Genomic DNA, 15009 nt, shown 5'->3' with positions numbered 1-15009 from the left:
AGGCATAATAAAGCATGTTGAGTAACTTTGGTTATAGAGAGATATTATTTTTTTATATAAAATAATATAAATAATAATTTTCTATCCACACAGAGGAGGCATACTTTAAATATATTAAAATGATAAGGCATCTTTGAGTATCATTTAAGTATCTTGAGGCTGGGGGCAGAGTGTCCTCTTTTTTGGAAATCACAATATGGTCACCCTAACTATAGCTATATAGACTGTATTAATATTCACGTTGAGCCACATAGCCTGTAGCCAAATTGGTTGCAGATACTGTTAATTACCGTCCACGATGGAGTGAGGACTAATGTATCCCCTCCATTAGTACATGTAATGGAGGGGATCCATTCGTTTTCCACATAGAGCATAGATCTTTCCCACGCACTGTGTTCTGGCAATAGCAGGAATGACATTTACTGTAGATGCACTGCATCTGTCTTGGCCTCCTTCTCTCTCTTCCTTTCTGGTGAGCACCATTAAGGGGGCGAAGGTTCCCCGTTCGATTCCAGATTCAATTTCAATTCAAATAAAATCAAATGTATTTGTACGGCCCGACAACACACGTTAATGTCCCCATGGGCAGCGTTGCGTTGTTATTATGGGCTGAGCCGCCACGCAGGATAATGACGCCGCGCGCACGCGCGCGCACGCACGCGCGGCCCCGCGCGCATGCGCATATGTTCCCTCGCGCACAATAATACACTTTGTTTGTATAGCCTTTCATACAGAAACTGCAGCTCAAAGTGCTTCACAACAGAATTAAGACAGGCATAAAATGAGCACATAAAGTGCAGACATATAAAATCAGTTTTTCACATTAGGATCTAACATCACAACAGGCAACCTTGTTTATGGTTTGATTCAGTTTTAATATAAATAATAAAAATAAAGAGAAGATTAATTAATTATCTACTCAGTCCCGAAGTTTGTGATGTAGATATGGAATGTCCCGGGTTGCTGCTGTTTGCAGAGTGTGTTGTTGTCCGGGGGTGAGTGGTGGTGGGTGGGGGGGTTGAATCAAAACAGTTGTCAATTCGGAATTGACGGCTGTTTTGATTTGGCCCTTCGTTCGCCGTCGTTCACCTTTGGACGGCGGTGCACTCTGTGGGCAGCGGCAACTTGGGACGTTCCATATTTACATCACAAAGAGTCCCAGACTGGTTGAAGACACCAGCCTATAGCGGCTATTGTTATGATAATGCGAGGTAGCGCCGCAGGTAAACACAACGATCCGAGCCGAGCGCAGCGCGTTCTCGCGAGCGCGTGCATGTGCGTGCACGCGCTTCTGCTCAAATCTTTAATACTCAGTGAGGTACCACTGAGTGGTACCCCGTGCCATGAACAACGCATGCCTGCCCATGGGCCGGACATGTCTTCTTTAAACAAGTCAAGAAGAAACATCACAATAAATCAAGAACAAACCAAAAACATCATAAAGTCCAAACAATTTTAAATAAATTAATGCAACACTCCCAGACATACCCCACGTGAAGGTAAGTAAAAACTTGCTCCCGATGAGCAGGTTGGCACCTTGCATGGTTGCCTCTGCCGTCGGTGTGTGAATGTGAGGCACAAGTTGTAAAACTCTTTGGATAAAAGCTCTATATAAATGCAGTTCATTTACCATTTTTCTCTCTCTCTCTCTCTCTCTCTCTCTCTCTCTCTCTCTCTCTCTCTCTCTCTCTCTCTCTCTCTCTCTCTCTCTCTCTCTATTCAGTGTCAGGCTGAGAAAGAGTAGCTCCATAAAGAAAACTGATCCTGATGAATCCAAGAAAGGACAGAGGCTGATAGAGAAGGAAGCCATGGAAACAGGACAGGTACACATTGCCTTGGTAAAAGGGGGAATCCATAATGAGCAGCTCTTTCCCAAATCCAAAAACGAAAGTCGTGGCGTCAAAAGGCTGAAGCTGCTCCATAGAAAGTGAATTGGGAATGATTTAAATGATGACACTGAGAGAATGTTCAGAGTTCATAGGTACGGTACATTTTCTGTTTCTTCTTCTTCTTTCGTGTAACGTCAGAGGTCCAACTCCATATCTTGTAGCCATGCCCTTAACTCTGGTCCCACATCAAAGAGGCTGGCTTCCGAGGGTGGTTTGTATAGGGGGCAGATGGTCAGGATGTGGTCAACAGTCTGCTTAGGGTCTCCACACTCACATGCAGCGCTGTCTGCCAGGCCCCACTTCTTTAATGATGCTTTAAAGCGACCAACCCCAGATCTTAAACGGTTCAGCAGAACCCATTGCCGGCGTGGAAGATCGTCTGCTGTGGCGCCATCTCCTGGATCCCAGATGTAGTGGTGGATACGGGTTGGCCCAGCACTCTCCCACTCTCTCTTCCAGGCTGCCGCCAGCCATCCATTTCTGGATAGGTCCTCAGTGGTGGAACGGAGCATCTCTTGTGCCACCTTGTTGTAGGGGTGGCGGGACTTGAGTCTACTCATAGGTGCTGTTGTTGTTGTGGTGTTGTGTAGGATGTGCCAGTCATGCTTCACTGCCTTCCTTGCTAGGGCGAGAGTGGCAGCCTCTCGTCGTAGGCCAGCTGGTGAGATTCCTGCAAGGACTGGCAGCCGGAAGACGGGTGTAGCCTTCAGGCATCCATTGATGATCCGGAGGGCGTTGTTAGTAGCCGCATCAACTTTTTTAACGTGTGGGCTTCTGCTCCAGACCGGGGCACAGTACTCCGCTGCCGAGAAGACCAGGGCTTGGGTGGATATCCGAAGGGTCTTGGCAGTGGCTCCCCAGGTTGTACCTGCGAGGCGTCGGATCAGCGCAACCCTTGATGTTGTCTTTGCCCTGACATCTTCGAGGTGTTGTTTGAAGGACAGTGTCCGATCCAGACGCACGCCAAGGTATTTAGGGGCTTGCTGGGACTCCAGACGCTTGTGGTCAGCATATACCTCCAGTTCCCTCTTGGCGTCTCTGTTGCAGAGATGGTATGCTGCTGTAACGGTCTTGCTGGTGCTGAGCTGTAGGCGCCACTTTTGTAGATAGGCTACTAGGATGTCCATGTCTTGGTTAAGACCGTCCTCCAGTGCCTTCCATGTGGGTATTCTCAGCATGATGGCAAGATCGTCCGCGTAGCCGTACTTTCTGGATGCTGTGACTGGGAGATCATAGATGTAAATATTAAACAGCATCGGAGAAAGGACTGACCCCTGTGGGACACCGTTCCTCAGTCTTCTGAGCCTGCTGCGCTGGCCATCGCTGGTGTGTAGGACAAAACTGCGGTTAGACAACATCTCCATGATAAACTTCACCATATGCCGATCAGGTACCATCCTCATCAGCTTCAGGTGGAGTCCACGGTGCCAGACAGTATCGTACGCGGCAGTCAGGTCCAGGTACACTACCCCCGCTTTCTCATTAGCCTGGAAGCTGTCCCCGATGTCTTGAGACAGTAGTGTTACCTGGTCCACTGTTGATCTACCACGTCGGAAACCGGCCTGTTCCTGTGGGAGCTGTGTGTCAATTACTGGCTCAATGCGGCTATGGATCATTCTTTCCAATATCTTAAATGTAACACAGAGCAGCGAGATGGGTCGATATGCCTTGGGGTCTTCCGCAGGTTTGTTTGGCTTTGGCAGGGCAATTACAGAAGCACGACGCCAGGTCTTGGGGATCTTGCACCTCTGATAGCATGCAGAGAAGAATGCACAGAGCCAGTCAGATGTTGTTGTGCTCTGGTGGGCGATAAACTCCGGGTGGATGTTGTCACGGCCTGGAGATTTGCCCGTCTTGAGCTTACTCATGGCCTCATCGAGTTCATCTGCTGTGAACTCTCCTGAGAGGTTAGAATCTACACTGGCCACCTTGGAGAGGGAAGACACCTCCTGTGTTATCAGGCGGGTAACATCTTTGTCTGCGTCTGGGTAACAACCGTTCTTCAGGAGCTCGGAGGCGATGGCATCTGCAGTGACTGGGCAGCTTGGGGGCTATTGTGTATAGCTGGGCAAGGCTTGTAGTTTAGCACTTGGCCAAGGCTTGTCCTTCTACTTAAGATGGCGTTCTTTCTTACGTGAGTAAAAGTGAACTTGCCGTTTTTTGTATGATGAGAGTTGTGTGTGTTTTCATGTAACGTTAGGTAAACGTAGCTTGAGTCCACAACTGGTCTGGGTGTTAGCTAACAGAGCTGTACATATGACCAAGGGCCTTTGAGTCCCTCTCTTTAGCCTGTTATATTTTTCTTTGCTTAAGGGTAGAGGCGAAAATAGCGGGTGGCAAGGGTTTCGCACATAAGCTGGAGCAGTGAAATAAAACCCAAACGAGGTTACATATCTACTGGCCTCGCGTCCCGCTCTGCCTACTGAGATAACTCATTATCTCCACGCACCTAGCGTGCACGAGAAACAAAAACAAATGCACCCACTTGCACGTGACCACGCCACTCCCATGTGCCCATGTGACCGGAAGTGGTCACGCCTCATCCTTCCTCATTTTGTTTCCAAGCGGAAGCAGCTCAGATGCACTTCTTGAACTGGAGATTGTTATGGAGCAGAAGGTGAAATTACACAATGTTGGGTATTCGCCAGAAGTTCACCAGCCCCCGGAACCTTCTCGGCACATCCTAACATCGCAGCGGTCCTGTCCTGGGTTTTCCTCGTCTCGTGACAGCGGACCGAGGGACGTCGCGCGACGGTTAGCAGTCGAGCTAAGTCGTGCACAGGTAGGGCCTGCGCTATCAGGCATTGATACTAGCATGGGTAATACTGCTTGTTGTCTCGTGAGACGGCCGAGCGATGTATTGACGCGGGGGCGGGATATTTGGATGAACTTGGTCTTCATGACACACTGTTTGATGTTTTTCCAAGTATCCTAGCGCGCAGCTAATGCTAATGCTACAATGTTGGGCCGCCGTTCCCCATGTTCCCCGCCAAGGGCTGTCTTTACTGTCTTCCCTCCTCTTAACCATTCATGCTGACGGTCAATCGGTGTCTAATGTTGGGGGTTTAGCGGGGGCTTTTTTACCCTTTTCAGGGCTCAGGACAGGTGTGCTTTTTGTGAATATGAATTGAAAATGGGGGTCCCTGATGTAGACAGGACTAGCATTTTCTCTGGTCTGCATCCCCGTAACAATTGTGTGTGTTGGGCTAGCCCATTCTGCAATATGTTAATAGAGTTTTCGTTCAATCTTTCATTTATCCCTTCATGGGTGCACACCGCAGTGGAGGTTGTTACATGACTACTAGTGAGGCAGTGCTTCACTAGTAGTGGACTTTGGTCAGCAGCGACCACTGGTGTTCCGTGCTTAGTGAAGCAGGTGGCATCAGTCCTTTGCCCCGACATGGTGGAACGGGGTCCCGCCCGGCCGACACCATGAGGCGAGTCGGCCCGGCAGGTGGCTGGTGGGCTGATGAAGCCTATACCGCCACGGTACAGGATTTAGCAGCGACTGGCAACATTGCTCAATTGGCTGCTTTTCTGTCAAAAATGGTGTCTGTGGTGGGGCCTTAGGGCCAGCCGACGTCAAAACCATTGCGCAAGGTTTTGAGGTTATTCAGCTTTTGACCTAGCCGCAAGCTATAACCGCAGGGAGGGCTAGGATGCTGTCAATGGTTGTTCACAGGTCGTCTTTGGTTGGAGCAATCTCCCCTTGAGGAGGGGAGGGGTCTCCTCCTCAGGGCTCCCCTCTCCGCGGGTGGACCTTGGTCTGTCCACGGAGGCGCGGGCGGTATTTGACCTGGGCCCCACGCTGCCCCACACCGCGCAGCCAGAGGTGAGAGCAGTGGCCATGTTTCCCCCCGCCTGAGATACCCTGGACACAAATAAAACAGGTGATCACAAGGCCGATAGCCTCGGCGGCCCGAGGGATCGGCTATACTAGATGGGCATGCCCTAAAAAAACGTTGCCATCTAGCTGTGTCTAGCACGCTCTCCGGTTACTCCCCCCCGCTACACAACGGGACACAGGGCTCTGATTTGTTCCCTTTGGCTGCGGGCCACGTTCTTCCAGTGAAGAGCAAGCGGCCCCACATTTAGCTTCTCATGGAGACAGGGGCTGACACTCAGTTGCTAGCTAGGCCTGGGTCTGTCTATGAGAATGCTGTGCTGTCAAGTGGCTCCCACACCACACGTCCTGCGTCTGTGTTTGGTGAGCCTGGTGTTGTATCTGTCGACGGAGCAGGGTTCCCTGTATCTGAAAAATGTTGTCAGAGGGGGAACTCTAGGCACAGGAGGTCGCAGCGTGGGTTCCCCCCAGCCCCATCCTCGCCAGGCCGGGTATTACGTTAGTGCCTCCCCCGTCAGCAGGCATGCATAATTTGGGTCGTAGTAATATCACTACAGGGCTACGGTGTGTAGAGACCCACCCTATCGCGCAGTGTGAGGACCACACACCATGCATGTCCAGCTGCAGAGCAGGCTGTCCTCAGCGAGCTAAGCCGGGAAGATGCTCAGCGGGGGAGCCTATGTCACCAGGGGTGATGGCCGCTCCCCCCGTATCAGACCGCCCCTTCTGTCGGGGTCCCCCCCTTGGGTGCGATTGCCTCGTTGGTAGAGTCAGGGTGCGATATCCCGGCTCCACGAGACACCCTGCTCGCGCGGTTGGCAAGACCAGGGTTGACAACGCATAGCGGGAGGGACCGGGCCACCTATCTATGATTCCTAGTGGACCAGCGGCAGTTGGCGGCAGGGGCGCTTTGGAATTTTACCACGTATGGCTGGTGGTAGCCATATGTCGGTGTGGATGGAGAGAACGCTGAGGGCGGCGCTTGTCTTACAGTTTACACACCCCCGCCCTCCGTTTTTGGGTTTGGTACAGACTCTATTATCAGAGTCCGCGGCAGTGACAGCCCTGGCCGAGGAGATTCGTTCTCTGGTGGCGAAGCAGGCCGTCGTCGTGGTCCCATGGGAGGACACGATGAGCGGCGTTTCCTCCCGATATTCTCTGGTGCCAGAGAAATCGGGGGGGGGGGGGGGGGGGGGGGGGGGGGTCAGACCCATAGTGGAGGTTCAGAATGTTAACCGTCACCCACCTGTTAAGCGCTGTCGGGTGGGGGACTGGTTCACCTCCATAGACCTGTAGGATGCGGATTCGCATCCCGATCTTCCCTCCTAGGACTTACCTATGCTTCCTTTTCAGGGCTTAGCGTACGAGTACCAGAGGCTGCCGTTCGGCTACTCTCTGGCTCCTCGCATCTTCACCAAGTGCGTGGAGACCGCGCTGGGGTATCTGCGTCGTCAGGGGATATGAATTTTATTCTATCCTGGACGACGTTCTGGTCCTCGGCCGGTCAGAGAAGATCGCCAGGTCTCATACCAGGCAGGTGGTGGAATTCCTCACCATCCTGGGTTTTGCTGTAGACTGGAAGTAGAGTATTCCTCTTCCCAGTCAACGGGTGGAGTACTTGGGCTTATTTATAAGCTCAAGGTCTATATGGGCATCCCTCTCAGAGCGGCGGCGAGTGGATATTCTCGGCGCACTCGGGAGGTTCCGTCCTAGGACGGTTACGGCGCTGTCCGTGATGCGCCTGCTCGGTATGATGGCATCTGCTCACTCTGTGGTCCCTCTTGGCCTCCTCTTCATGAGGAGGATACAGAGGTGGTTTTCCAGTATGGAAATAGACCCGGTAAGAGACAAGTCGAAGCGGCTGAAGGTTCCCATGTCAGTACTGGGGGACCTCACCAGCGGGGGCCCCATAGGCAGCAGGCTGTCACACGTCACGGTCTTCACCGACGCCTCCCTCACGGGATGGGGGGGGGGACGTGTCGGGCCAACGCAGTAGGCGGCAGCTGGCAGGACCATGCTGCCCAGTCTGCGCTACATTTCAATGTGTTGGAATTGAAGGCAGTCCTTCTGGTCCTCAAACGGCTCGGCCACCTTGTGGTGGGCAAGCATGTTTTGATCAGGACGGACAACACGACGTCAGCGTCGTATATCGACAGACATGGAGGAGTACGCTCCCCCCGTCTGCACCGGGCGGTGGTCGAGTTCTGGCTATGGGCGTTTCTCAATCTGCGCAGCCTGAGGGCTCTCCACATCCCCGGCAGGGAGAATGTGGGTGCAGATGTGATGTCGTGGGGCGGTCCTCACCCTGACGAGTGGGAACTACGTCCAGACATAGTCAGACCGGTCTGGGACCGATTCAGCCCCTTGTGGTTCTCGGTCAGTCGGAAGGACAACCCCTCTCTGGGGGTGGATGCCTTCTCGATGTATCCGTGGCCGCCCGGGATTCTGTACGCATTCCTCCCCATACACCTGATAGCTCAGCTGTTGGGGCAGGTACGTCAGGAGCACGGGACTTTGATCCTGGTCGCGCCGGGCCGGGGCTCAGCTGTGTGGTTCCCGGCCCTGATTCAGCTCTTGGTGGCCCCGCCGTGGCCTGTTCCCTGGTCCGGAACTCTGTTCTGCCTCCTGTTCTGGGGCAGCCTCTAGGCTTGGTTGCTGAAAGGGTGAATCTGGTGGGGATGCGTCTTGACCAGTGTTAATTTTGTCAACGAAAATTATGACGAAAGATCTTCGTCAACGAAGCTTTTTCCCGCGACGACAACGAGACGTGACGTCACGTTAATGTTGATCATGTGACACTAACGTGACTAAATAATTAATTAAATGTCGTTGACCACAACTGAGGACACAAAAATGTAGTTTACAAAAACCATGACAAATTCTCTCTTAAAACAAGATGAAACTAAATAATTATAACTTTTAGAATAATTCACGTTATTATTTCAGCATTTCCCATTTCCGTTTCCGGGTCAAGCTCTGCAGCGTTTATGGCTAAAAGCCAAGCTACATAACATACGTGAGGCTGAAAACCGCGTCCCAGGTCTCTCGTGACTACAGCTTATACCAATACCATGAACGGAATCTGCTACTCTCTCAACACTCCTGCGGCAGCCAAACAGTTCTACCAAAAGAACATAGCATTTAAGACGACGGAGGCTAAAGACGATGGCTAGGCTGCGAGAACAGCTAACGTATTAGCCTGGAACCTATATCCCAGACACAGACTTGCTCTCTTTCATCTGTGTACACCCACTACTATCAACATTACACATGGATACAACAAGGACAAGACCACGTTCACTTAAAAAGGTAATGTTGGTATGAAAAGAAAATAAACAGACGAGTACTAACACTGAGAAGTGCGGTGGCAGGTTCGCTAAGCTAATGTTGTTAGCCAAATGCTCTGATGGGGGCCGCCATTTTAAGTTTAAAGTGATGTCAGCGATCTACGGTACGACTCGACGGACAAAAGGGAATGTGTGTGTGACGTGTGTGAAATGTGTACAGTAGGTCCCAGTGAGAATTGCAATCAGTGTGTACTGTGTAAACTATTTACACTATCCTAATGTTGCTTTGTTGGTTGAAAAAAAAATAAGCAATTTAAATCAGAATATGTTCCATTCCATGTCTGACTATTTCTGAATCTATTGACCATTTCAAGGAATGTTTGGTTACTATTGGGCTTCTAGCCTTCTACTGAACTTATTGTGAATCAGCTGATAGGGTTTTGGCTAGACTATACTTAATAAATAGAATTGCATTATTTACAATATAAAAATATAAAATGCCTTTTTTTCATTAGCAAAATCTAGACAAAAATCATCCGTTTTCTGCGACTAAATCTAGACAAAAACAAAATAGACAAAATTGAGACTAACACTGACATTTAGTTGACTAAAACTGACTAAACGAAAAATAAATGCAGATGACTAAATATGATGAAAACGAAAAAGGAGCACTTGACACATGACTAAGACTAAAACTAAAATGAAAATAGCTGCCAAAATGAACACTGGTCTTGACTCTTCTGTGGTTAACGCCATCCGGAACGCGCACGCTCCGTCCACTACCGCGGCTTACGCTGGGAAGTGGCGTATGGTCGAGAGTGGGGGGCAGAACATTGTTCAGCCACCCTCTTGTGGGACGTTCTTGCTTGGCGCACGGCGTCTCAAGCCTGTGGAACGTTCTCTGTCTCCGAGTCGGGACCTCCGACTGTTCTGGAAAGGCTGTTGGGGGCCCCGTTTGGCCTCTTGAACAGGCGCCATTGGATCGTCTGTCTTACGACCGCATTCCTTTTTCGGGCCAGCACCTCCGCTAAATGCGTGGGTGAGCCATGTGCTCTCTCGGTGCGGCCTGAGTGTTGTGAAGAAGGCACGACAACGCCTCTACTTCCTCAGGCGCCTAAGGAAGTTCCAAGTCAGTCAGAAGATCCTTAAGAACTTCTACTCATGTACAATAGAGAGCATCCTGACTGGCAATATCACCTCCTGGTTTGGGAATAGCACCGCACAAGACCGTAGCAGACTACAGAGAGTGGCACGTTCAGCTGAACGCACAATTGGAGGGGGGCTTCCCACTCTCCAGAACATTTACAACAAGCGGTGCAGGGGTAAGGCTAAGAGAATCATCAAGGACTCTAGCCACCCAAACAACTGCCTCTTTGAACTGCTGCGGTCAGGCAAGCGATACCGGAGTCTCATGGCAAGCACAGAAAGACTCAGAAGAAGCTTCTATCCCCATCAGGTTGCTCAACGAACATTAACACTATGCAACAACCATCAAATGCACTCACAACACACACATCCACACGCACACACTCACTTTAAACAAACAACACACTGCAGCACCCACTCTCCACACTTTAGAACACCTAAACACACTTTATATTTATTGGTAAAGGATTTGCACTACAACCCATACCTCAGTACACCTTACTGTAAATTGTACCTAAATTGTACCTCATCCCATTTCTGCTTTGCACTATATAGTATATTGTATATTAGTATACTGCATAGTATATTGTATGGTAACTCAGTTACCATACTGCATTGAACATTGTACATAAATTATGTATATACTGAACACTGTGTCTACGTACGTGACTTCTATTTTTTAGTTCTATTTTTACATGCTATACTATTTTATTCATACTTATCTTTTGTCTAGCACAGTCTCTGGAGCATAACAGAAAGAAGCATTTTGTATAAAAGTATTCTGTATGACAATTATTAAAGAAACTTTAAACTTGAACTTGAAACTTGAGTGCCTGTTTGTTCGGGCCGATAACGGGGCCTAATCCGGTTTCATCCTCCTCCTCACGCTAGTCGTGTCGTCCTGTCCGTACACTGGGGGTTTACCTTAGTCGCATCCAGGGTCTCAGGGCTTCCGATCAACTGTTGTTTGTTACGGTGGCCCTCGCGCGGGTGAGGCATTGCCCTTTGCTACACATTGGCTGGACAGGTTCCCCCCGGGGGCGTCAGTGCGCACTCCTTTCGTGGTGTTGCGGCCTCTGCTGCCCTATTAGGGGGGCCTCGGTGGAGGACTTTTGTGCTGCTGCCTCCTGATCCTCCCGAGTCCTTTTGTTAGGTTTTTACCTCATGGACGTGGCTGGGGGTTCTGTGAAACTCCCAGGCAGTCCTGAGGGTCGGGACCTCTCCTGCGTCCCGCCGCCAGGTGGGCTAGCGGGAGTGTGGGACCGCGGGGTGCTGTGTCACACGTCGTCCCGCTTGCGCTGTGCGTTCAGGGGTGCCTGGTTCCCCCCCCCCCTTTTTGCACTTTGGTGGAGTTGACTGCCTCCCCCCCTTCGTTAGGACGGGCGGGTGGACGGGACTCCCTGGCTGGGGCTCACGGCTCAGGGGGTGCATTTGTCCGGGCCACGCATCTGCTCTGCCCTTATCTCAGTAGGCAGAGCGGGACGCGAGGCCAGTTGATATGTAACGTATGGTTATTCTATAACCCTAGTTACATGATACTGGCTGAGCGTCCCGCTCTTAGCGCCCTGAGGTCCGTTGGATGTTTTTCCGCTTACTGAGGAAGGGTGAGGCGTGACCACTTCCGGTGTAATATAGGGCACATGGGAGTGGCGTGGTCACGTGCAAGTGGGTGCATTTGTTTTTGTTTCGCGTGCACGCTAGGTGTGTGGAGATAAGGAGTTATCTCAGTAGGCAGAGCGGGACGCTCAGCCAGTATCATGTAACTAGGGTTATAGAATAACCATACGTTATCGGCTGTAGCTGGCGTGCAGGATGTAGAGCTATTACCCTAGCAGGTATAGTGCTTTTATGTAGCACGCCATGCAAACTGGTGTCGCGGCTCTGCCTTTTTCTATTCCATCGTATCTGGGGTGAGGTGGGTGGGAGGGGTGGACAAATAAACCCCCCCCCCCCCGGATATACTTATATCTTACGACACTGATTGGCAGAGAGTTTTCTCTTTCTACCTATCAGTATCCCAGATGAGCTGGGAAAGAAAGCTCGTCACAGGGAGGATGGTTGGGGGGGGGGTTTCCCTGTCTCCCATGCCATATTAGGGTAGTGGGACACAGGATTTTCCCGGCCATGGAAAACATCACAGGCGCGTTTTCTTATTGGCCATGAGACATACCGTGAGTTCAGGACCTGTGCTACAGGCCGCTGTCATTGTAAAAGTTAGGTGATGCAATGCAGTTGAGACTTTCTGCTCTTCTGCTCTGCTCTCTATCAGTAGTATTGGGTTTTGTCACTTAGCCCAATTATCACGTGAACCTTTTTCAATTGTTTTACTCACGGTGAGGTCTCTCTGGGATAACTGCTGTCTTCTCCTCTTACATAAGGACCAGAATTGACGCGGGTGTTATTCCCAGGCTTGCCATATATGAGCCTGTGTCTGCGTCTCTAGACCAGCTCCCTGCTGCTCTTCCCAGACAGCAGGGGGAAACGTTGTGAGGCTCTTTCTTGTTGGAAATTCGCCGTCACCGTTCTCGGGTTCATTGCGAGCATATGCGCTGTTATGAAATCAGCTTGTGGTCTTTCGAGAACGTTCAGCGCTGGCCCAGGGTGTTTTTTCAATGATTGAATATGCTTATGGGCCCGGCGCGCCTTGGCTGTCCACCATAACATAAAAACTGCGTTTTTTTATGCGGCCGGCTGGGAAGGGGATTTTTGTCTCTACCGAGCGCCAGTGCACTAGGTTAGACTCGAGGACTCGCGTACATCTCCGGGGGGAGATGACGGAGTAGATCAAACATTGGCAGAGGGGTTCACGCCTTTGGGTGGGCCACCGAGAGCACTGCGTTCGCGTACTGACCATCTTGGTGGCGCCCTCTGTGATGTTTTGGATCGACACGCGTACCCCCCTCTTAGGACTGGGGGCGGCGGCGTGACTAGGGCACAGGACTGGTCTTGGTCGCGCTGGACCGGATCAGTTTAACCCGTTGTCCCCCGGGGCACAGACAGGTTCTGGTTCCCCGAGGGACTCTGTGCTTTTCCGGGGGGAAAATGTCTAGTCCAGTGCTAGTCCATGCCTGTCTAGTCCACAGTGCTCCGGGCGCAGGTCGAGTTCTGCTCTTGGGACCTGTCGGCCGGCTAGCGGCGTGCCTAGGGGAGAAGGGCCTTCACCTGGTTTAGGCCCTGTCCGATACGCTGGCGATGTGGGGGGTGGGGTCTCACCAGTGACCGTCTGGTGGGGTCTCGATGCCGCGGCCTCATTGACCTCACCAGGCCCCTTTTTTTCCGCGTCCTGCTGCTACGGCCTTGCCACAGTTTCTTTTTTTTTTACCCCGTCCTGGCAATGTTGGGGGCTGTGATGGGGGCTTTTTGCTCACGTCCGTTCCCTGGTGGCGTGTGGGATGCGCATCTGGGTAGTCGCGGGCCCTTCTAAACAAAGGTAAATCCCACGGTCTGCTCGCCCTGTGCGTTGAGGCGCTAAACCCTCTTCGCACAGTCAGGGTCTGATCTCCCTCCCGTCCCTCGCTAGGGGGGGCAGGGGGGCCCGGATCCTCCCCGGTTCTGATGGTTGTAGGGGACCTCAGCGGGTGCATCTGTCGGCCTTACGCTCTGCTCAGCTCTTGTGTTCCAATAGACTAGAGCAAAGCGTAAGCTATTAACAAAATATAACGAAGGTTATCTTATAATCCTAGTTATATGAGTAATAGCGAGCACTTTGCTCTGACTCACTGAGGACCCCACGGTCTTCCGTTTCGGCGGTGAAAGACTGGGGAAGGAGCTCTTGTATGGCCATGACCCCGCTTTATAGGAGCGGATGTGGGAGTGGTCAGGCAGGTGGCAGGTGTACACGTGGTGAAAGCTTTCATTTTAGGATATGATTAAAGGGATAGTTCCAATAGAGCAAAGCGCTTGCTATTACTCATATAATAGGGTTATAAGATAACCTTCGTTTTATTCGCCATAACCAGTATGAGTAGGCTACAGGTTACATTGGAATTGGAATCTAATCCGTTAATTGTTTAGTACAAGGTTTAAATTGTGCGCAGCACAATGAATGTACACTGCGTTGGGCTCTTTATCTCTTATGCCGGAGTAGACGCCACGCCACTCATATTGCATATTGTCCGCGGCACTTCCCAAGTGATGGTATTCCCTTTCTCTCCATCGATTCACCTCTCTAGGGTTTCCATTTTCATCATTTGATATAGTAAAATATCTGAACACTTGGCTCAGTTGGTCTACTTTTGAAATGTCCTGGTAGTATCCATTATAATCTAATAGAATTCTGCATTATTTATGTCTGTAACTGTAATGATTGTGTCCTGCACTTTTTTCGATAGTAATTAAATGATTTCGTTTTGAGGACTTAGGTAGTGCACCTTATTTTTGCTTTCAAATAAGCCTTTGCAGAACTGGATCATAACGCGCCATAAGTTACATGGTAGATAAGAAATTACCATTATCTATACCACCTATTTTTTCTCACTGACTCCGGAAAGCAGAGTTGCGAGAGGCCAGGTGTAACATCAGTTATTCTGGTTAGGACCTCGGTCCAAAACCCCACCTCTCTCTTAAACTATCTAGATGATATTTGCGCGTCAATGGTCAGATTATGTTTCCGCGTATCATAAACGACACATGCTGCCAAATGAGAGCGAGATAATTCGTGTTCTTTAATCTTTTTAGAGAGACCCCGCCAATCATTTATTCCTATTCTCCACGCTTGGTGGAGGTGATGGGCAGACGGTCTGTCACCGAATTTAAAGAGTGTTATACAGGACTTTACACAGAAGAATGCCAGGAAATGCGTGCTCGTATAAAATAATAGGCCTACTACAATAGAAAGCAGCTC

General features: G+C 50.6%; 1 protein-coding gene across 1 annotated transcript in view; it reads left to right on the top strand.

The window, feature by feature from the left end:
- abcc2 (ATP binding cassette subfamily C member 2) overlaps window positions 1-15009 on the top strand; it is a gene marked incomplete at its 3' end in the record, with an annotated part of 254616 nt that overhangs the window by 174539 nt on the left and 65068 nt on the right. Inside the window, exon 21 of the mRNA XM_084321278.1 lies at window positions 1724-1823. Within this exon, the coding sequence (XP_084177404.1) occupies window positions 1724-1823 (100 nt within the window). The remainder of the gene's footprint in view (window positions 1-1723; window positions 1824-15009) is intronic.

The sequence above is a fragment of the Notolepis coatsorum genome (assembly GCF_963971535.1).
Source record: "Notolepis coatsorum genome assembly, chromosome: 9".
NCBI lineage: Eukaryota > Metazoa > Chordata > Actinopteri > Aulopiformes > Paralepididae > Notolepis > Notolepis coatsorum.
The sequence above is the reverse complement of the archived record's forward strand: the minus strand, read 5'-3'. Positions and strand labels throughout refer to the sequence as shown.